The 23,883-nt window shown below is 48.0% G+C and overlaps 1 protein-coding gene across 6 annotated transcripts in view; it reads left to right on the top strand.

Annotated features, from left to right (window-relative positions):
* Nucleotides 1-23,883, top strand: part of LOC144149038 (ral GTPase-activating protein subunit alpha-2) — a 103,353-nt gene that overhangs the window by 34,287 nt on the left and 45,183 nt on the right. For 5 of the 6 annotated variants that reach the window (XM_077680589.1, XM_077680586.1, XM_077680588.1 and 2 more), the window contains exons 15-24: nt 2,323-2,445; nt 5,596-6,067; nt 7,322-7,459; nt 9,632-9,703; nt 10,654-10,737; nt 12,541-12,693; nt 15,275-15,468; nt 19,833-19,931; nt 20,462-20,620; nt 21,243-21,374. In XM_077680589.1, the coding sequence (XP_077536715.1) occupies nt 2,323-2,445; nt 5,596-6,067; nt 7,322-7,459; nt 9,632-9,703; nt 10,654-10,737; nt 12,541-12,693; nt 15,275-15,468; nt 19,833-19,931; nt 20,462-20,620; nt 21,243-21,374 (1,626 nt within the window). The remainder of the gene's footprint in view (nt 1-2,322; nt 2,446-5,595; nt 6,068-7,321; nt 7,460-9,631; nt 9,704-10,653; nt 10,738-12,540; nt 12,694-15,274; nt 15,469-19,832; nt 19,932-20,461; nt 20,621-21,242; nt 21,375-23,883) is intronic. The other variant, XM_077680587.1, reaches the window with a different exon arrangement.

The following is a 23,883-nucleotide window of genomic DNA, read 5'->3' as shown; positions in this document are numbered from 1 at the left end:
CGCCTGTGGAGTCCGCGGCGCGTTTTCGCGAACAGAAAACAACAGCTCGGCCGTTCCTGGAGAAAGAGCCCGTACGTCACCGTCTCTCGCTCGTTCGTCAGTCGGGCGCCTCGCCGGCTCGTTTGTATCATCCGCCGGGCCGCGCAGGCCCGTTCGCGAGAGCCGAAATTTTTCCCATTGTTGCAGTGGGAACAATTTCATTGTTTGAAACAAGGAAACAGGAGTCTCGACTACCCTGCCGTACATGCGCGAAGGCTGGGACAATCCTCCCTGTTCTGTGCTGGGACGAAGCGACAACGCTTTGAATGTGGCTTAGCTTGTCTTGGCTCCACATGTAGTCAATATGTAAGACTGATGTCGATGGCACTGCGGCGTGCCTAACGAAACCGAAACTTGAACGAAGTTTTGATATTCGTTCATCCCGAATACTTCGAAATATCAGAAATTTTATATTCGATTCGAAGCGAATTCGAATACTGTAATATTCGTTCGAATATTCGAAGTGCCCGAATATTCGCACAAGCCTATTTTTCTCCCTTGTCCTTGGATGTTTTGCGCAATCGCTGCCATGGAAGGCTTAGTCAGTGTTACTGTGTAGGAGCTCCACGGCACAATGCGCATTGCCGCGAAGCTGCACTAAAGGAAAAACCACGCATATTATCCGCACCCCTACTTTGCCACTGAAATTTTCACATTTTTGGTGCAGGTTACACGCACGGAAATACGGTTATTGAAGCAACTGAAGTGCACACCTTTGTCATAACATGTCTTCATAGGTTTCTAGTGAGCTTGCATTCTCACGCCGCTAAAATCTATGGTCTTTCTTTTCTCTGTCTTCAAGTCACTTGAGGGAGACACTCTTTGGGACGTCGTTTCTCCTGATTTTTTTAGCGTATGCACTTGGATGCTCATACGCGGTGTATCTTACACTGCTGAGCCCGAATACGCATGTACTTTTTTTCCCCTATGCATGTCAAGTTTGGAACTGTGCAGCATGTTATGCCATCGTTGTTGCAGAAAGTCTGTACAGGCTACACTCTGAACACCGACAAATAGCGTATTCCACATGCCTTTGTGCCCTGGGAGGGCTAGGGTGTGCAGTAGTGCCATGGAAAGTACTGTGTGCTAGCTTTGTCATTGCAGAGAGAGAGAGAGAAAGACGTGCTTTATTTGAGGCCTGTGCGAGAGCACTCTTGCTGTCTGCATCAGTGCTGGCCTGTGAGGGTGGTTGAGTTGTCAGGGAGGGCGGGTGGGATAGTAGGAGTGTCTGTTGTAGGTACCCAATACGCCTCTTGGACCCTCGTCGGCATAGACAAACGCGGCAAGAGAGGTCCATAACAAAGTGAGCGTGTATACTTGTATCCCTCATTGTTATTGCAGAAGTTGTAGCCATATTGTATATGAGGCTACGACTGACATTTTGGGAAAATGAACAGTGTAATATTTTATGCTCATTTTTTGTTTCTCTCTTTAACATATAATAGTTTGTTTTCTCATAATCTTGTTCTTTATGGGGGGGCAAGTAAAACTACTGTTTTATTTACAAACCAGACTTAATCAAATTAGGAGCGCTTATGTAACTAACCATTCTAGCAACAATACCTTCGGTACTTTTTGAGTTACAAGACTGATAACCTGAAAGATGCATTAAGCATAATTAACTAATTAGCCCTTTGAGGGTCGAATTTTTTTTGTCAAATGCGAACCCCAGGGGTGATTTTTTTATTGCTGATTTAAATTCTTTGGATGAATCTATTTCGAGAAATAATTATCGTAACTTTTTAAGGTTGACCATAAAGTGACAAAAAAATCGTTTGTGTTGTTACATACCTGTGGTTTATTCATGAGTAACACAAGAAAAATTCTGAATAAAAACGAGAGAGTAACAAGCCGGCACCTTTTGAGTGAATCAAAATCGGATAGACATCATTTTCGCAGGCGCCCTTGGTCTGTGGCAGATGCAAAAAGCGAGAGGCGCCCGGTGGGCGTAAGGGGCATTAAGTGAGCGATACCCAGCGCACCCTCTCGTTACCGGATGCGCAAGCGATAGCCGGCCCACTGCTGAAGTAAATCACAAAAAAATAAAAAGAGCCATCGGTGCAAGAAAATAATTTGACGTATTTCTGCAGTGTGGCAGCACATGCCAAGCAAGAGAAGTTGGCGAAAAAGGCGCGCTGTCTAAACATACAAGCAATGACGTACATGTACGTCATTGACCATTTTGAAGGTGTTTAGCAGAGGATGTACATGTATGTCCGTGACCCTGAAAGGGTTAATGTTCTTGTTTGAGTGCCTCTCCTTTTCCTCTTCCTCCCCTGACAGACCCTGATAGTGACGTGGATCAAGGCCAACCTGCACGCGACCATCTCGCTCGAGCTGTGGGACGGCTTCCTCGGAGTGCTCTCCTCGCTCACCCAGTGGGAGGAGCTGATCCACGAGTGGGCGGTAAGCCTCCTCCTCCTCTTCTTCTTTTGTGGCTCACGGACGAGGCCCCGATGGGGACTGGGCGGGATGGTCGAGTTGGGCACAGACTGCAAACACTCGCCCGAGAGTGCTCTGAAGCAGGGCGTCAGCTGGGTGATGCTTGCAAGCTAGTGGGCGGACATCTTTGGTGCGTTAGTGGGCTACCGTATTTGCACAATTCTAACGCGCACCTGGTTTCACTAAAAGTAGCCTTCAATCGTGTGCGTGCGTTACAATTGGGTGAAAAACCGAAATTGGCCTCATAGCGTCCAGCGGCATCGCCGTGGACACAAACATCCAACTCAATAGAATCCAAACTAATCCGTCAACATCACACAAGTAAATTTTGGCATGCACATTCCTCTATGGGCATACCTATTCCAGCTGTTGCACATGTTTATTTTTTAATTATTCCTTCTGATTTTTTCGGCATTTCAACAGAAACCTTACCGGCACGTTACAATTGGAAGCGCGTTAGAATTGTGCAAATACAGTGCATTGCTGGTGGCACTCTTTACACCACTGCATTAGCATTTGTAAGTGCCCGGTGCTGCCACTGATCCAAGCATTGACCATGCTTTCATCTGCTTACCTGAGCTCTGAGGGAACAGGCTGTACGTCTCAGTGGGATATCAGAGGTTATTGCCCCAGTAGGCAGCGTTTTGTTGAATAGCTACACTGCCTTTTCATTTTAATGCAATGTTTCATTCACCCACTTCAGTGGCTGTGTGTTTGGAGGTTGTCCGGTGTTGAGGCTGGGGGTTTTGTAGTGTAAAAAAAGTGTGTGTGTGTGATGCCTGGTCATCATCGTCATTTACAGAGCCACCTGTGTCAGCCTAAATCCATTTTTTACCCTCAAATCTCTCGATGTACTCACTCCATCTTTTTTTCCGTTTGTGTGACTATTCAACTCTCAATAATTACATGTTTCACAAAACTGCTGTTATGTGTTTGAAAGAGCAATATATAAGCTACAACTTCATGCACAGCAATGCTAAATGTGTCCAGTAGCTCAAGAGAAAAAAACTTTGTGGAAGCACTCAAAATCAGCCATTTTTCTGCCGTAACGAAAGAGGTAAATGGCAAACAGAGAACAAGCGCATGTGACAATTTTTTGCACACTAAGTAGATGGATATGTGACCTAAATGTATACTGATACGTGGTTTGTGAGATAAAGGGATGCAGTCTACGTTCGTTACAGCGGATCCAGCAACAACAGACTTCCGGTTACAACAGACCATTTCTGTGGGTTTGTTTGGTCCCCATGCATTTTAAAAATGGAGTCCACTCCACTCATAACAGATCCGGCTAGAGCAGACTATCGGCTGCAACGGACTAAATATCGGGCGGAAATTGTTTCGACTGAATGTGTATAGCGGACTTCCACGGGGCCGGCACGAACTCGGGTTGAGTGAAGTTCGGTCTTTATTATTCCCACGCATGCATCGTTCCCATTCCGTTAGGTGAAAAAGATAGGAAATGCCTCAAGTAGAGGGGGTTGGTTCCCATACATTGTGTGCAATCTGCCGGTAACCGTGCGCAGTCCAACTGGTCTAACTTTTGATTTCACAGCTGTCCTTCATCAGATTATTTCGTGTCAGCTGTTTCAATGACCTGACTAAAATCATAAAAGATGTGGCAGCTGCCTTGGGGGAATGTCAGGCAGCGATCCGATTTGTTGACGAACGGTTTCGGGGAATTCTGCCTCATCACGAAGGATTTAAAAAAGCCTAGCTAATTCTAATGGCCACGACTGATTTTTATAGCTGGTTTATAATGGCTCCTAGTTATATTTTTGCTTTATGCAACTTGTCATGCATCTTCACACACTTAGCTGCATGCGCTAGGCCTTTTCCAAGTGACGGTGCTAAGCATTGGAAACGCTGCTTAGGCGATTCTTTGCCCTCGTTCGAACACTGTGCAGAGGTGCTACTGGCATGTAGAAAGAACAAAGTGTCTAGTATGTATATATGTAATACCGGTCAAATACCCCCCCCCCCCCCCCCCCCCCCTTCTCCTTTTGTGCTCATTAACCCCCCCCCCCCCTTCTTCCCTTGGTCGGATACTGCATAATTCGGCTACAGCGGACGGACGTTTTTTCTGGATTAAGAGGGTCTGTTGTAATAACGGGCGTACTGGTGCACGCTGTCTTCATGATCGATGCATGTATTGAGTTACCTAGAATTGCATTCCTTTTCCATGATTTTCAAGCAACGGTTTTGACACAACGAAAGCCTGGCTTCATGCATGTGCTGTGAGTCCAGAAATCTTACCAGAGCTTTTTGGTCGGCCAACCGGTCTGCAGGCAAATGCATGAGTTTTCTGACAGAATGCCATTGGTCCCACTAAGGAAGCTTTCGCTTTGATAGGGAGGAGTTTGTGGGTATGTTGCAAACTCCTGTATGGCTAGCTCCCATATAGGAGTTGAGAAGACACCACACAAGCATGGCATTAGCATTTTCATTTTACTTCCACATCCTTCATGGTTCCATGCACCTTTCATGTGATGCTAGGTCAACATGACAGTGAATCAGCTGGCCGGACATTTTATCTCTGTGTGCTGCATGGAACTCATACCAACAGTGGTACTTTACTTACCTGCACTGGTGCCGCAGTAGTACAGCAAGCCGTGTGGCAATTGTCCATTTTTCTTACCACTGAATGGCCCAGCACCGTTTGACGGCACAGCATTAGCTCTGTAGTATCTTCATCAATGGAGATACGAGATGGTAGTAACTGAAGATGATGATTGAAAATTAAGGGACAAGAAGAGAGTGGAGTGGGTCTGGGAAAAAATGCGTGTTTAGGACATATTAGTAGAAATTAAGAAGAAGAAATGGACGTGGGCAGGGCATGTAATGCGAAGGCAAGACAACTGTTGGTCATTAAGGGTAACAGAGTGGATCCCTAGAGAAGGCAAGCATGGCAGGGGGTGGCAGAAGGTTAGATGGCAGATGAGATCAATAAGTTAGCAGGGATAACCTGGTCATAGTTAGCACAGGGCCAGGGTAATTGGAGATCCATGGGAGAGGCCTTTGCCCTGCAGTGGGCGTAGATAGGCTGATGATGATAGTGATCTCCATTGCGCTGGGACCCTGACAAGTGCCCCCCCTCCTCCTCCCCCCGTGCAGAAGACAATGGAGACGCTCACCAGGATTCTGGCACAGCACGTGTACCGGCTGAACCTCTCGGACCTGCCCCTGCAGCGGGAGCAGCAGCACAAGCGGCGCCGGGGGCTCCGGCACAACACGGCCACCGCCACCAGCCCGGCCAGCACCGCCGCCAACACCACCGGAAACACCACCGGCAACACCACCAGCACCACCCATCGGGGGTCGGCGGCCAGCAGCCGCACGGACGTGGTGGGCCGGGGGGACCACTCGGCCGTCGGAGGGTCTCCCCTGTCGGCAGGGGGCGTGGCCGTGGAGGCGGGGGGCGGGGGGGCGTCGACGCCCGTGCCCAACGGCCTGGTGGCCGCCCGGGAGGCCCTGGCGGTGACCGCCCTGCACACCCTGCCGGGACTGGCCGAGTCGGGCATCGCCCCGCTGTCCTCGCCCCGCATGCGGACGGGCAGCATGGGTCGCCAGAACAGCCGGCCCGAAGGTCAGGGGGGCTGAGGGGGATCCTGTTGTGCCTGTCGTCTGTCACATAGAGTTTCATACTAATATATACTAGAGAAAAATCTGGCACTGCAATCGTAAGCCGCCGTGGGTGGCGCCACGATTGCAGCGCCGCATGGAAGCCACATGGCTTCTTCTTTGTCTCGAAGCCAGAATCAACAAAAGCGGGTAACATTGTTTTCAAGTTCATCTTGCATGAAGCATCTAAATAATCCCTGACAAATAAATCTTTCTGGAGCTTTAATTTTATAATAGCGAAATAAATTCGATTAACCTTCTGCAGTAATACTGTTGCAAATTTGTAGCCAGAGGCAACTTTCCAGCCTGCTTGTGAGCCATGCCAAGGACAAGTGGAGTGTGCCTGCTCGGTACATGATGGAACGCTCGCTGAAGCGCGGCTCCCCTAAACAGTGGCGCCAGATTTTCCTCCAGTGTATATTATTATGAAACTCTATGTCATGCCTGTCTGTCTACCGGGATTTTGCTATCGTGCTAGAATGCCCAAGCAGGCCAGCCGGCTTTTTCCGAGTAAATTGGCACTTGTAGCTTTGCGAGGGAAATTTCATTAGTCTCCCCTTTCACAACCGAGGCGCTGTCGTTTTGCCAGCTGTGCACCGTATCAAGAGAAGGATCTCTCTGAAACACTGCGACTGCGCTTGTGGTATCACAGTTCTTGCTATAGTTAGGTCGCACTACTTAGCACTTTCTTTTTTTGCTACAAGTTTTTGCTACAACCAATCTCAAGAAATTGCAAGTTTCATTTTTCGTATTGGAAATAAATTTTCACTTCAATTTGCAACAATTACGTTTGATACAAAACCATTCGGACATAATCTTTACACATATTTGTTTCATAATCACCTCGAGTGTGGAAATCGCCAGTCACAAAGCCCTACTGAATGCGAGTCGTGGAATGGCAGTGCCATCTGCCTTTGCACAAACGAAGCACTCGTCTTTTACAAAGTGCCTTCAAGCGGACACTTCGTTGGCATAGACCGATGTAAATTATAGTAGGTATAGTAGATGTTGACTTTCGGTGCCAACATTACTGAATCCCCAGGACAACTTTTCTTTCTTTGTGATGGAATTTCATACCTGTTAGTGAGATGTTTAGTCTATACTGGCATCATGTTCACGGCAGCTATCAATAAAGGTCCCCCCAGTCCAGCCTTACTGGCAGCCTCCTTTTTTGCTGGACAAGTCTAACCCCCTACGTGTTCTGTCCTGTCCTGCGCAGACGATGACCGGAGCTCTGACCGAGCTCGGTGCAACAGTGGTGACAGTTCCCTGCCAAGCCACCATGGTGACAGGGCGTGCGAGAAGACACCACCCGTGGTGCGCTGCTATTCGGACGGACACCTCCTCCTCCACAAAGGTTTGCCCGCTTCTGGGTTTCTCTTTTATTTTTCTTTTAGGTGCGGAGTACCTTAACCTTAGGACCGCACAATGTCCGTCCGCATTCGTGCGCATAGCATTTACAATAGCAAAAAATCGCACAGGCACCGGCAGCATTCGAGCCTGTGTCTGGTAGACCAGAGTTAGTGTCAGTCTTACCCATTGGGCTACGACCGTGAGTTAGTACCCGAGAGTCAAGTGGCTTACTCCCTCGCCTGTAACGGTGCGGAGTACCTTAGGACATCCCAATGTCCATCCGCGTCCATCCGTGCGCACACCAGCGTCAAGCGAAAATCAAGCGAAATTCGATTTGAGCTGTGTGCTGCAGTTTTATTCATGGAATAATCAAGGTGCAACTCGACTCAAATCGAATGATGGTCGGGGCGCAAATCGGATGTCACTTGGGGCGCAAATCGGATGCCATTTCGACTCCCCGTACTCCGCACCCTCACCATCATCTGTGGAGTGGAGATGCAGCCATTTTTTTTTTAGTTCTGTCTCCATGGGTTATCTTTCTATCTAGTCCATGCTGATTGCTTTTAAACAGATTGCACAGGTGATTCATAAAACGTGCTCGACATTGACCTCCTGTATTGTTGTGTTCCCCCCCCCCCATTTTTTTAGAGCAATACCAACCTTCATAACATGCTTTAACAGCACGTTATGAATGCCCAGACTAATTGACAAGGAAGCTGTAATCACTTGTGTTTTGAGAGCATGGCTGCAAAGATTTGACAGTACTGGCGTTGTCATGTGACGCAGTTTTTGCTTTTCATTTTTTGTTGGGGCCAAGATACCAGCCTCAGAAATCAATGGGGCGTTGATTCATGCTCCTTTTTATATTTTTTTTCTTTTAAAGACAAGCACGTCTTTTTATTTATTGCCCCCACAGTGAGTGAATGCTGTGTGAGTGAACGAACTACAGGCGAAAAATAGTCGTAGTGCACTGCTGAATTTATCATCGGCGGCACCTGCTTGGATATGAGCTGCGTGTCCCGCTCATTGTGTCACAATGACACCTTGTAGGTGTACATGCATTAGGCGAAGTCGTATTGACGCGCAAACAAAAGTGATAGGGGGCATTGTGTTGTGCCTGTAACAAACAGCGAGGATTCTTTGTGCATTCGCGTCGCTTTTAGCTGACGCAGCTGCTGTCTGCATTGCACCCAGAAAAAGGAACGCCATCAACGTGGCATTTCTAAGAAGTGTGACAGAGTTCAATCCTAAACTCACAATTCTGAGTGCACTGCTTAGTAGCTGCCATTGACTGTGCCGCAGATTTAGGAAGGGTTTCTTTCAACAACATGCTATTGCGGACGTCGAAAAAAGAAAGGCGTGCATCATTAGGTAGGTGGGAAAGGAAATCCTTGTAAGCCTCGCCTGTGTCTGTAACGAAATCAGCAGAATGCTTGCAGGCAGTGCCCTACTGGTGACAAGGCTGTCGATTGGAGATCCCTGGCTGCTATAGTTTTTCTGTTAAAGGCGAAATGCAAGAGCGCACTGTGTTTTTCGAGATTTTGGAGGGTATTTTAGGGGCCATGAAGACAAAATGGGGATTTGTTCCGTTTAAAAATGGACTAGCCTTTCGTAGCACACTCAGCTCTCTTCCAGCCATGGAAAATGTTTTTTTAATTGATAAATGCGAGAAACATTCGAAAACTTTTTTCGCATTTCACCCTAAAGTGACGTAACATTGGCAGGAGCGGTGTCATATGGGCCAGCACTTTTTTTTAAAAACGCTTATCACTGTGTTAGGTGCACATTAGCATTCAAGTGATTAATTTTGAATCAAACTAGGGGCCCCTCTGCAATTGCCCAGCCGTGCTTGACCACCAATCGGTCAAGCGAGATTCTGTTACAACGTAGTGAAACCGCCAGATAGTGGCTGGGGAGTGGCCACTGCTTTGTCTGTTTTCCTTACTATCTCCAGTATTTGTTCAAAGTTTACGAGAAAGCTGGTGTTGTTATTGTCGGGACAAAACAGCCTTTTTAATGAATTAAACTTGTATTTTGTCTATCCTGGGGGGTCTGAACTGATCTGCAGTCTTCCACTACGGCACTTTTCATCACCCAAGCACGCCCTTGGAACTTGCAACCCAAGGTTGGAATGCGTGAAAATTGTCCCGCTTTTTGTTTCTTGTCGTCTCTTCAGTTGAGCGGCTGCGGCGAATGAGGAGGGCTCCTGTGGCACCCATTCCCCAGGACAGGTTTGACATCACATCAGGTGAGTGTCCTTTCTGCGTGCACCCTCTCTCAGACTCCCTTCGTGTCCTTTTGCGCAAGCTCAGTGTGAAGTTTTGAGTGAAGCAACTTTGTGAGTTCGTGTGTGTGCGTGTGTATAGCCGGCTAGCACATGGACACAGCTTCCTGCTCTTGCAGTCTCACCTTGCCTCCTCCTAGCACCCGCCGTCATCACCGCTGACTGTCTAGCGTTGTCCTGGCGTCCTGCGCTTAGATCACCTCGCTGTCTGGGAGAGGGGCTTGTGTGACTTGCAGCCTGTGCGAAGAAGCTGTGATCGGCTATGTAGGAAGCTGACACTGCGCAGTCTTGTTTGTCTAGAGGATTTTATCTTGTGGGTTCGAAGAAGTTCAGAGAGAAGCTGTCTAGTTGTACGGGAAAGTATTTGCCTTGAAGTACTCGCACGGGGCGAGATTGCGTGCAAAAAGATAACGCAAGCACATCGGTGGGTGAATGGAAATAGAATTGAGACAGTGGCAAGTCAAGACAAGACGCTCGCTAGACAGAATCAAATCCGTACTGCGACGGTAAGGATGTGGAGATTAGTGGGGGGGGGAAATGCTCAGTTTGGCAGCAGCAAAAAATATTGGAAGTAATTGGATGTGCAAAGGCAGGCAAGATGGAAGTGCGGACCAAAGTTACGTTAGCCCATCGAATGTAAGGGATCGGGGTCATTTGTGTTGGCATTTCGTTCTGTGGCAGTGCCTGCAAGAGTTGTACTAGAGCGCCGTCTGTGTATGGCTCGTGTCGTGTGGGGTCCCGAAATGCAGTGTCCTTTTTTGGCGCCTTTCTTTCGTGCATTTGTTTGTTTAGTTTGCGTTTTAGATTTTTGTTCTCAGCTGTCGTTTCTTTGTTTGCCCTCTCCTTTCTTCTATCTCTCTCTCTCTCTTTCTTTCTCTCTTTCTTTTTTTCTTCCTTTCCCGCCCGCCCCCTAGTGTCGTCCGACACAAACATTCAGTCCGACGGTCGGACATGCCCTCTCGGACGGAGCAAGTCGGTGGATTACTTGTCCCTCAGAGGTGAGGTGCGGTGGGAGCCTGTTGTCGACAAAAACATGAGCAGGGAGCATTGCCTGTGGGGTCAACAGAGGCCGGTTAGCAGGGCAGGGCCCAAACAGCAGGCATAAACAGGCGCATTTACGCAGCCGGCATTGTCAACTTGACAGCTCTTCTTTGCCTCCAGAGTTTGAAGTAATTTGCTTGCTACCCGTTATGAAAATTTAGTGCGTGCCCAAGTTGTGCTGTGATTAAAGATTGGGTAGACATGGTGTTAGCTTAGGTTCTAAGAGGGGGTACCATATTTTTGTGTGTATAACCCACTCCTGCATATAATCCACACTACCAATTTCAGCCCGCTGGAAAAGAAAAAAAAATCCTCACGTATTGCCCACACATTTCATACAGGAAAAACTGCACCAAAGCTACCTACTGTTCAAGCAACACATCACATACTATGTAGACAGAAAAAGCGTATATTTAGCAAGTAGAATACACTGACTGCAATAAAATTCAGTTGTTAAGAGTGCGTTCATCCTTGTTTTTTCTTCCTTGGCCTTGTATGTTTTATGCAATCGCTGCCATGGAAGGCTTAGTCAGTGTTAGTGCGTAGGAGCTTCACGGCACAATGCGCATTGCCATGAAGCTGCACTAAAGGAAAGACCCGGCGTATTTTGCGTAGCTGGCAGTTTTGTCAAAAACCTCAAATTATTGGTGTTATGGTGTGCATCAGAGGTTGTGACCGTTTTTATTCGCACCACTTGTTCAAGCATCCAAACACTAGCCTTACTTCATTTGCGAGCCGTGCGTATTTATACCCTCACATAGCTGGGAGAGCAGCTGTTCTGTTGATTCTCAGGCAATGCCTCTGCTCATCGGGATGTTTCCTGGTACCGTAATCTCATCCCCCTAGCCTCCCGTCTCTAGTCCGTAGTCTTCGTAACACCGTCGTTTCGTCTCCCCCCATGTCTTATATTCGTTTTGCCTAACTGCACAACTTGCATGGCTGCGTTATCTCCGGTTAGCAGCGCACCTATTGTTTGGCTAACTTCACTTGCACCACTAACTCCACTAACATTTCTTTGGGGTGCATGCCTTCACTAACCTAAGCTGTGTGTTCTGGAGTACAGAGATTGCCACCACTGTATTGGGCACAGCATGTTTGTTTTTTTTCATTTGTGTCTGTTTTGTTGGTTTTGTCTTGTTTTGTTTCGGGCACACAGAGTGATGCACCAGCCCTTGACCCCGATTCTGCACTAACTGTTTGAATGTTGTAGTCAGTTTTAGAGCCCACATTATTTGTGGGGTGCTAAGCCTCCCACATGCATCAATTTTTTTTTACCCTTGGGTGTTCTAATACTGGTACGAATTTCAATCTGCGGCAGCTCAAGTTTGCCAACTTTGTTGGTGATTGGCTGCTAAGTAGCGTCTGTGGCTCACGGTGACCTTGCTGACCCACTAATTGCGTCCCTATGCACGCTACTTACGGTTGCTAACCATGAAAAGAAGTTGCAGTGCAAGGATTTTGATGAAGATGAAGATAGACAGCACTTAGTTCCGGATTTGTTATGCAGGCTTAGTTGCAAGTACCTTTTTGTACCAAGTGGGAGGGCGTGTACTTATACACTTTGTCAGTGCATGCTATTAATTACATCCTACAGTATACAAAAGGTACCTTCTGTTGTTCTCCCTGTAATTTTTTAGTATTGTTTGTGGAAATTGTTGCAGCCAGCTGTATTGCCCTCTGAGTACCAGGAGTATACAAACTATCACAAGGAGTGGCGCTAACGCGCACGCCCTGTCTCGCACGCGCGCACACGCACGCAGTGGAGTCGCCGTGCATGTCGCACGCGTCAGAGTACCGCAGCCGGTCGCCGTCGCCCACGCCGTCTAGTGGCCTGGAGAGCACTAGCATCAAGGACTCGCCCATCCAGATCGAGGTCATCGTCACGAGCAGCGAGAATGCCTGCAATGCCAGCGGTGGGTTGCTGGGTTTCGTACTGTTCCCCCTCCTGTTCGACCTCTTTGTTGTGCGTGTGTGCTGCTCAACGCTCGATGGCGAGCTGACTTGGCTGGTGCTCGTTCTCGTTCTTGCCAAGCAGGTCTGTCTGAGAGGAAAAGGAAGGGTAAGTTGGTGGCGACCGCTCGTGTAGCGGCGCGTCCTTTCTTTCTGCAAGGCTCGTGCATTGTATTCTTGCATGTGAAGGCAAGTTGGGTGGGTTGCTGACTCGTGGGACTGCCCTCTAGCGTGGTGTTGCTTTAGAATTGACTGAGCGCTGTAATCTATGGAAGCACAACGGGAAACCAAGACTTGGGGACAGGGCAAAGGGCTGTGACCTACGAAATGTCTCAATCTTTCATTGAGGATGCTTCTAATTTATTATAGCACTTAATAGTGTATGTAAAAAATTACTAGAACAACTAGAAGAATATAACTACCTTGGACAGGTTGTCAGTACTGACCCTAATCATGAGAGAGAAACCCGGCTCAGAATAGCTATGGGATGGGGGGCACTCGGCAAGCACTCCCAAATAATGAAAAGTAAGCTCCTTCTGTCAAAAGAAAAATCAACAACCAGTTCATACTGCCGGTTATGACGTACAGAGCTGAAACTTGGCGCATTGCTAAAAAACTAGAAAGCAAACTTAGGTCAGCTCAATGGGCCATGGAATGAATAATGTTAGAGGGGTAACATTTAGGGAGAGGAAACGAGCTTCCTGGATCAGTTCACGAATTTGAGTAGATATGATAGTTGAATGAAGTAAAGAAAAACAAATGGACTTGGGCTGGCCGTGTGGCGAGATGAAATGACAAGCGATGGACGTCCAGGGTAACAGAGTGAATACCGAGAGGACGTGGGTCACAAAGAAGGGGAAGGCTGATAACTCGCTGGAGGGACGAAATAAGGAGATTTGGGGGATAAGAATGGACTCGAGCAGCACAGAGCAGGAGCGGTTGGAAATCCATAACAGAGGCCTTTGTCCTGCGGTGGACGTGAGTAGGCTGGTGATGATGATGATGGTGGTGCATAATCAATTGTGAAAATAAATCACTGGCTTCTGTGCTCATGTTTCAAGCAGAGCTTCAGTACTGCTTGTTACTCAGAAGGGGAAGGGATGGGCAGGCTGTTTCTAAGGTTTTGGGACTCTTTCATGTCCCCATTATTTTTGCCAGAGCAGTGTGCAATTTTGTGAACTAACTGCAGATGGGTCTGTAGTAGCGCAGTGCAGTTCTGATTGAGCCGCATGCCTTAACGGACAGCAGTGTGAGCACTTGAATCAAACCGTACCGGCGCACTGAAGAGCTGTACATGACAAGTTGAAACAGTGTTTATAGGGCAAAAGAAGAGTTTATCGAGGGCGGCTTGAGCTGCTGGTCCTCTGTATTGAAACGTGCACAAGCTACGTCATTAAAGCTTTGTTCTCTGGTGCGCATCCAAGCCAAATGTTGTTTCAGAGGGGCCAGTCATTGTGGGCAGTAATACAGCTTTAACTAGAGTCAACCGAACATATTTTTTCTTGACCTTACCCAGTCTGATTTCCTGGCCTTTTTGCTTCAGTTTGTGCACTTGCGCATAAAAATGTGAGCGTAGGGATTCAGGAATGCTAGAAAACAGCAGGGCTGTGTTGGGCAACAGAGAAAAGATAAGGGATGCCAAAGCAAAATTCTAGTAGTACTGAAAGGTTGGCTGTGCACCTTGCGGCATCGATGTAATTTGCGTGCTTCAAGTGCGGCGAAATCAGAGCGAAGTTTGTTCACTCTGTGCGCGTTGTATGAACAAATTTCCTTCTCACTTCACCATGGGGCTCTTCATGACATTTTAGAGAATCAATTCAATTTATTGTTCTTTGTGACACTACAAAAAATATGCAAAAACTGTTTAAACCCATAGCCAGTGGCTAGTAAGGGGTCCAATAAAAAAATCTAATTGCAGAGAACACGTCAGTACACATGGTCGACAGTAAACGTAAAAAACGTTAAAAGGCACTCTAAACACTCCTTAGAGTGCAGATTTCTTGAATCAATACAGTTATATAAGCCAATGAAATAAACAAGAGCATGTTGAATTTTTACCAGCAAAATACAACAGCAATTGCAGTTATCACTCAGGCTACAACGAATACATCATATCAAAGCACAAGAATCTCTTAAAATGCAGTAGGTTATCACATTGTATAAGAAGTATCACGTCATTTGATAACAGGGTATAAGTGTGGGAATACGTACAAATAATAGGTGCAAGCATGGATTCAAATTGTGTCATTCATTTTAAGGTAGTGCGTTTTTTGCAACAGAAAAATTGTTAGCAACTTTTACGTCATGGGGCAGGCTGTTCCAGATCTTTACACCAGTAAATTCCAACTTGCGTTCAACGTAAATGTTTCTTTTTACGGCTAAGTTAAAATTCTATAGGTATTTTAGCTGCCAGTGCAGGGTATTAAGTGTAGACACGTCAAACAAAAGGTGGTTTCTTATTATGTTGTGGATGCATTCAGCAGTTTTTTTCTCACGAAGGAGATCGTGCTGAGTGCCTTCTCTCTCCTGCTGTGGCCCTTGCAGATGCAGGCGGCCCCTGCGCCGACCGCCGCAGCGTGCTGGCGGGCGGGGGTGTCAAGGGCTGGCTGCCCGAGGTGGCGGTGGTGCTGTGGCGCCGCATGCTGGGAGCCCTGGGCAACGTGAACGCGATCCGCGACCCCCTCATCCACGCCCAGGTCATGGAGCACCTCATCGACCTCTCCGAGACGCTCACCAAGGTGCCCTCCTTCCCTCTCCCGCCCTCTTCCTCCTCTTGCTGGGCTGTTGGTTTCTCAGACTTTTTGCGTTTGTTCATTACGGCCCGGTTATCATTCGGGCATTTCTCAGTAGCCTCGTTCGGCTGTGCGAAATTAACGACTGGCTGTTCCCATTCTTTCATCATCATCACGGGGGGGGTTTGAGCAAGCCATGAATATTGAACAGCTACACAAAATGTGACATTGAGAGGTGTGCAGGGAAGTCTGCTCGCCACTTTGTTGCTGAAATGATTTTCCCTTTGTGCGTTGCAAAACACCCCAGTGTTGGTGGGGTTTTTTTGTTTGTTTTTCTTGCTTTATCAGCCACTGTTGTGGTGTTAGGAGGGGATTTCATCACCGTTATGACATCTGCTCCATTCTGATGGGCTACCATTTGGGTGTAATATAAAGTGGCAGTACACTTGGTAGCCGAAGTAATGCCAGCTGGTACTGTTGTGTAGTAGTTTGAAATTTTCAAGCCCTTCTTGCATTTGTGCTTGTGTTTCATTGTTGCGTTTTTTTACGATTACTTAACTCTTTCACGACGGCGCCATAGGCAATCGGAAGCCGGAGTCCGATGATTTTAAATCAACCGCAAAATCTGAAACCCGCGCTCCCCAGACAACTATCGCCATCTGGTGTGTTCATTGGCAACTTCTCTTTCAATTTCGATTTCGTTTGTTTGTGTGTCTCTTGTGGTGGCAGTGAGCAAGAGAAAGTTGAACCGACGGTAGAGGGGAGGAGGAGGAAAAATGGCGTCGGGTTCGCGCCGCGCTCCGCACAGTCGGACTGCTGTAGCAAGCAGTTCGGCAGCTCCTGCTGTCGATTTTTCTGATTCCAGCAGCAATGAGGGGTCAAGCAATGATGTGGGATCTTCAGATTTCAGTTAGGACGACGAAGCTCCGGGTCAGGTGCCTCGCACTTCAACAAGCGCTGGCAGGTAATTTCGTTGTGACTCCGCGCTGTATTTATAAACAAAACGTGCTTCTTATCTGATGACTGCAGTTTTGATTTTGTGTTTAGGGTCTTGAGAACGTACGGCCGGGATATTTTGCCAAATGCACCGCGCCGTATCGCGCTATCACCTTCAAGATAACCTGGCGCTCGTGTCAGATTAGCGCTGCAGGGTTCAGGTGCGACGCTTGTTGAGAGCGCTCGATTTTTTTCTTGTTTTTTTACCGCTGAACCGATAAGGATTTTGTGCGAGGACACAAAAGAGTATACCGTAATTACCCGATTCTAACGCACACCTGATTTTCCTGACAAAAAACCGAAAAAACTTGCACCTCCGATTGTAACGCGCACGGAACTGTGTGAGCAAGAAAAACGAATGCGAGAGAAACGGGTGATTTATTTCCCAAAGTAATCTCACTCATCTCACTCCTCGTCGCTCTCCGCTGACCACAACATCTCGTCCTTGGTGCCGTCAAGCACGTTCGCGATGCCACACTTCTGAACTAACGTTCAATTATGGTCAATGGGATCGTGGCCCACGCCTCACACGCCCATCCTGCGAGCTTCTCCAGAGGCGCACGCTCCAGCCGACCGCTCGTTTTGAACGCGTGAGAGCCGCTGCTGCCATTGCTGTTATCAAGTGCGCAAGTGGAACGATTTGAAGATTTGTGTGAACGCCGATAGAAAAGCCTAGGCGCCTATGCTTCCTGCGTCTGAAAAATCGTTGCTAAAAGCTTTAGCGCCATCTTGACATGGCGATGGCGATGGGTGGGACGAAATTTCCGCTGTTTCGGTTTTGTATCCGATTCTAACGCGCATGCAATTTTTCAACCTATTTTTCCGGAAAAAAAGTGCGCGCTAGAATCGGGTAAGTACGGTACATGGATGCACATTTACAGAGATTCACTCACCCTTGAGTGCCCTCGCGGCGTGGCACAGCCATCAATTGCGCTAGGTTGACGGGCCCTCAAAAATGCGAAACTTGGTGTACACTGTTGATTTATATATTGAATCATAGCCAAGGAACGTAGGAACAATTTGTACATCTTAAAATACTAGAAATAATTTTTAGTCTCGGTAAAAGTGCCGATTTGTGTTTTTCGTATACTTTTCTTGGGGGCTTTCTTCTGGTTACTTGACGAATAAACTGTAAGTAATTGTACCTTTAACAAAACTACTGCTTTTTGTTTGGAAGAGCAATCTATAAGCTACAATTTCATGCATAGCAAGGCTACGTGTGTCCAGTAGCTCAAGAGAAAAAAAATGTTTTGTGGAAGCACTTAAAATCGGCCGTTTTTCCGCCGTAACGAAAGAGTTAACAGAAAATGGTTACATACAGTTGGTACTGGATGTGGCCATGTCTTGAGGTCACATTAGCTACTGGTTTTGTCAGGAACAGTGGGCATCACATTAACTGGTTTAGATGCATAAATTGCTCCTTATTATAAGGAAAAAAAAAAACTGAAAATGTGTTACACAAGCGGAGAGGTTAGGTACAAGGACAGTCCTTGGACTCTCTCTCCTCGTGTCTCTCCTCTTGTGTAGCATGTTTTCACTTTTTTTCCTGAAAATAAGGAGCCAACAGGGCCAGACCTCCACTTTACTCAATACCTCGATGTAACGAACTTCAATGTAACGAAACCCTCGATGTAACGAACCACGGAATTTTTCGTAACTTCAAGTGTATGCACACCATGTATTTTCACCCTCTCTGTAACGAAGTCCCGTTTGCCGGAATTTCAATGGAACAAAGTTTCATGGAGAACTAGGCACGAAATTTAAATTGTAGAGGTATATTTTGGGAGACGCAAGCGCCGAAATGGGGTCTCAATAAAACGCGAACGGCAACACTGGCCGCCCAATGCCGCGGATGCAGCGAGCCCCTTGCCTACAAACTGTGTGGTACCCGCCGCGGTGGCTCAGTGGCTAAGGCGTTGCGCTGCTGAGCACGAGGTCCCGGGTTCGATTCCCGGCCGCGGCGGCCGCTTTTCTGATGGAGGCGAAAAGCAAAAACGCCCGTGTGTACGAGATTTCGGCGCACGTTAAAGATCCCCAGGTGGTTTAAATTAATCCGGAGCCCTCCACTACGGCGCGCCTCATCGCCTGCGTTGCGTCAGCGCGTTAAACCCTGCAATCAATCAACAAACTGTGTGGCGTGCATACACGGCTGGCGCACTGTTTCTGTTTCTGTCGGAGCTTAATCGTCTACGCGGGCATCAGCGTGAACCGCATGGAGCGTTTTCTCCCCGCAAAAACTCAAAACGCACCCCGCAAGCCACAGGCGCGCTGACACAGCCACGGAGACCACCCGCGCTATGTGGGTAGCTCCAGCGACCGCTTCCAACCGCTCGCTGAAACGCAACTCGAGGGGCAAATGAGAGGGGCCCGCGAGAAAAAAAAAAGCGGATAACGTTGGCGAAATTTTCACAGTAAAACGTGATGCGCGCCGCTTACGAAAGCGCCCATCAAACATCCTCCGCGGTGGTAAGCCTAATCGCCTCTTGCGGGGCCACCGCCGCCGCATGCCGCCGTTTTGCCCTTCGTTCGAGTTCGCTCATGCTTGTTGGGTTTCATCGTTACAGCAAGCATTTGTGAATCTTTGAGCCTTGTGCGCGCGTTTTTTTCACACCCGCGTCCGCGTTTGCGCGCCGGCGGCGGCTCTGCGCCAGGAAGTGACTCGCGCTATGCTCGCGCTGCACGCGGCAGTGGGAGGAGCCTGACTGCCTGACCAGTTTCGCCAATGGGGAGGCGCGCACCCTACGGCGGGAGCTTCAAAGCGCTCGGGCATGCCGAGGATATTTGATGGGCGCTTTCGTAAGCGGCGCGTATGACGCTTTACAGTGAAAATTTCGCCCACGTTATCCGCTTTTTTTCTCGCATGCCCCTCTCGTTTGCCCCTCGATTTCCGTTTCAGCGAGCGGAAGCGGTCGCTGGAGCTACTCACATCGTGCGGGTTGTCTCCGCGGCTGCGTCAGCGCGCCTGTGGCTTGCGGGGTGCGCTTTTGCGGGGAGAAAACGCTCCATGCGGTTCACTCTGATGCCCGCGTAGACGATTAAGCTCCAATAAAAACAGAAAGAGTGCGCCAGCCGTGTATGCGCGCCACGTTTTCTTTTGCAGGAAATGCTTCACGGGATGAACACTTCATTAAAACCGCGAATTTCAATGTAGCGAAATTTCAATGTAACGAAGTAAATTGCGAATTTTACCGACTTTGTTACATCGAGGTTTAACTTAAAGTTTCTTATCATTGGTACTGTTATCAAGCTTGCAAAACGCTGTTCAGGAAGCTAGTCAAATGAGGTTTGTGCGAATCAGCCTGCAGGTGTTCTTGCTTAATCTTTGCACGATGCTCCCTTCCGCTTACCCTCCTCCTTCTCTCCTTGTCTGCCAGATGCGAGACAACCTGGGCATCACTGAAGACAACATGACCACACCTCCGCCACCGGCACTCATTCCTCCGCTTCTGCTTATCTCTCCGTGGCTGTTTGAGGTAGCGATGTCTTCCTTGAGCCGATACGTCTGTGCATTGAGCCGATATGTCTGTATTTTTGTGCGCGTGTGCTTCCACCCATTGAAAACATTTGCCTGAGGCTTTATAGTAATGAGGAAAGCTTGAAAAGGAATATGATGGCTGTGGTGTGCATTTCTGTCGGTTTCGTTACAAGCTTCTCACTTCTTTCAATGCTGAGTACCAGCTGTTGTCACCACATAGTGTTAGTATAGGGTGTATTGTGCGAAAAAATGTAGGGCTTGAAAGGAGAGTAGCTCAGAGCAAGTACTTGTGATTGTAGAACCACATCGAAAATGTGTTCCCAACATGTATATGGCGGCTTGTGTGCACCTGTGCTTCACACGCTGTTCGTAATGAGGACCTGACGTCTGGAGTGTTTGTTACCTGCTCTGTGGTGTTTTTGTTGAGTAACACTCAACCTGCTGCCGCTGCTTGTTGCACTGCCATCCTCATAGAGCAGCTAGCAAGGAAAGGGTGACTACTGATGAAGGCGTTGTGATGTGGTGCAGGCGACCTCACTGTCGGCTGAGGGCTTTGAAAAGGGCAAGCTGCTGGCGCTGCGGCTGCTCTGCTGGCTGACGGTGCGGCGCCACGACATTCCCCTCTCCTTTGACTTCCTCGCACGCTTTTACCGGGTGCTGCACATGGGCCTGCTCGGGGAAGACCAGGCAAGTCTTCTGCGGTTGCCCCTCGGGGTTGTGTGGGACTGTTGCGTGTGTTTTATTTCCTGGGGAAGAGCAAGGGAGACAAGACGTAGCCTTGTGGAGACCCCTCAATGTTATGGGCCTTTGCACAGGTGAAAAAATAAAAGCGCAAGCATTTTGGGGCAAAAGGAACACTGGAAGGAGACTGTGCTGATTTTATCCTATGCCTTGTTGTTTAATGTGTTAAATCTTCCTGATGTGAACGTGTTTAGGCTACCCGCTCAGAAATTTGTGATGGCGGCTCTTTGGTCCTCGCTTATTAAACAGGTGGTCAAGGTGCTTAGCTTGTAAATTACTGTTAAGAGGGAACCGCTCGTGCATGAACATCCTAATTGCTCTCAATGAACATGTATTACCTCTCCCACCCTCTCTGTTCCCCACCCACTCCTGACCCCTGAAGAACCTACATTATAACTGGTACTGTGCTTAGAACAACTGTTTTACGCGGTACACTTGTGCACGGAGTTCATATGGCGGCATTCAGTACCAGTGGTCACAGAAACCCGCATTACTGCATCCGGTGTCGCGCTGTGAGCACTTGCTTTACAAAAGTAAGCGGCCTGCCTCTGTGTATTGCCGTGTGCAGAAGATGATCAACGCCATCGTCAAGTACTGTGGGACCAAGTTCTTTGCCAGCAAGCTTCCCGGCCACACAGTGCTCCTGCTCAACTTCATCCGTGGTGCCAGCACCATCGTCAACTCCAACGCCATCAAGGGGGTGAGCCCCTGTTTGGATTCTGCCCCCTGCTATCCCCTGGCACGTTGGCGCCACTGCAATCATTGCTGCTTCCTAACATGACCACCTTTGCCTTGCTGAAATTCCTACTGAAAACTAAGGCAGTGAAAGCTGGGATGTGTATGGCCAGTTATTCAGTCCTTCCACTGGTGCATATTTTGGCTTGCTCTGTGAGTGTTTTCCTTTTTTTAAAGGCCAGCTTATTGCTTGCCTGCTTGCAATACCGTAGTCTGTTTTTGCCTCGGTGCTCCTAGTAGGGGAAATTTGTCTATTCGCTACATTTATATCGAGTTTGCTGCTTTTCTCTGGTTCACCCCCTGTTAGTTGGTACAGTGGAACCCCGATAATACGACTTACAAAAGACCGTGCGAAACTGTCGTATAACCGGGGTACGGGTAAATGTCGGCCTAATTGACGGCCTCCCACGATACGTGGGCTAAGAACTTATTTAAACTACTACTATATTTATTGCGTTCTTGCGGAATTTGCAAACCTTTAGCAGAAATCTCAAGAAATGCCTATTTCGTTCCCCCCTCCCCTTCACGGGGAAGTTCTGGCATGTGAGATAGAATGTCCGACGTGGCTGAGCAAATTGAGAGGGGAAAGGGTGAGAGTGTGAAACTGCCAAGGGCGAGCAAAACGAACGATAGTACGAGGTGGTAGAGGAAAAAATGCGAAAAAGAAAGGAACGGAGCAACAACACAGTGTTGCAAGACACTGAAAAGCAGAGAGCAGAGAGGGGGCGGTAGAGAGAGCATCGTGAAAGGAAGGAATCTAAAGTGAGAGGACGTGAAAAAGTGGGTTTTCGGTATTCGTTCACCCGTGGAATTTGTGGTCCGCCAGCCACCTGGACTTGGATTTCTCGCTGTTGGCGTGTTTGCGTCCTGCTGCCGCGGGAGGTCGTTGACCGCCATCACCCGCTTGCTTGCTTGCATCTGTTCAGCAAGGGGTGTTGCGTGCCTGCGGACCTTTGCACATCCAGCAGCATCAGATGGGGCTCAAGGATAATGAAAAGTCAGGATGTGACGGCAGAGCAGTGTAAGACATGGGGAAAATGCCGGTTTATCCCTGCCAGGGTTCGAAGTATGAAGTCGACCATGTGCACCCGAACAAAGTGTCATTACAACTGGGGTTTTAATGCATTGTTTCTATGGGGAGTTTGCTGGGACTGCGGTGATCTGTCATACAAAGTGGGTTGTCGTAAGACTGGGGGACATATCATTGGGGTTCCACTGTTTATTACACAGTGTATATTCTCTCATGTCTGGCTTATAGATTAAATTTTATGTGTACCCGTTCTAATGCTTTAGAATGAGGCTGTAAGTTGTTGTGAATAAAATATCTCTGACATTGTACGGTTTCTGTCCGAAGGGTGTTGTCTGCTTAGGATGCAACCAAGGGGCTGCAAAGCATTAGCAGTAGTCAGAAAAGCTTAAAGGAGACATGAAGACAAAACACAAGTTTGTGTTATTCGAAAGATTTCATGTTTTATAGTGCCCCCAGCTCTTGTCCGAATGCAAAAGATGCTTTATTTACTGAGAAATGAATTAATTAAAGTTAAAATTTTGATTTTCCCGCTAAATCGTGCGTTCTCGTGCTCTGCAATGACATCACAGGGCCTTGTTTACCATTAGTGAACCTAGATGGCGCCACCACCCGATGGCGCCACCACACCGCGGCAAGTCTTTTCTGCCTTTGGTTTGTTTCGGAACGCATTTGTACCTGGCTTGTTTTGTTCATGGAGGCAATCGTTTCGTGAAACATGGTGCTCACTCGACAATTACGGTCACGTAAGACATTGTCGTTTGTGTCAATCGGCCAGTGTCATCTGAACCCCAAAGCCCCGCTGTCCTGTACAGCTAAACCAAGCATAGTGCGCGCAGTACCAACAGCAGCATACGCATCGGTACTTCTATGTTTACATGTGATTTCGTAACTTCACTGTTTGTCCCACCAATCCTAGGGCTTTAAAAAGAATGCGCCCTAAATTTAAGCGCAAATAGCTTTTTCGGCAAGCTTAAAAGCTCTGCCTAATTTGCATTAGCTTTTGCCGCCCTCCGCTAATCGCAGAGCTGTTTGGTATGACATCACAGATTCTGTTGCGGGAAATGAGCTAGTGGGTCGCATGGCCATTCCCTTTTTTCCTAATTATGTAGCTTATTTGAGCGGAGGTTGCGTTAAAAGTGGTGTCAGTATGATTCTAGCGAGGCAGTCTTTTGAATGAACCAAACTTGTGTTTTCTCTTCATGGCTTCTTTAACTGGTTATAAAGGTGTAGGGGGCAGCACCGATTCAAACCGTGAACCATTTCTCTTTCTGTGATTGCACAGCCTCTTCTAATCTGTTTTGCAAGCGTAGCATGCGCATGCGCAACGTTTCTGGCTGTCTCTGACAACGTGGCAGTGGACGTGTGTGCTGGTGTACAGAGCAGCGTAGGCCTGTGCTTCTGCAGCAGCCCGGTCAGTGGTGGTGGTGGCTGGCTGTCTCCTCCT

Source organism: Haemaphysalis longicornis, unplaced genomic scaffold (assembly GCF_048455015.1).
Source record: "Haemaphysalis longicornis isolate Haplotype H1 unplaced genomic scaffold, Haemaphysalis longicornis Haplotype H1 scaffold_8, whole genome shotgun sequence".
Taxonomy (NCBI): Eukaryota; Metazoa; Arthropoda; class Arachnida; order Ixodida; family Ixodidae; genus Haemaphysalis; species Haemaphysalis longicornis.
The sequence above is the reverse complement of the archived record's forward strand: the minus strand, read 5'-3'. Positions and strand labels throughout refer to the sequence as shown.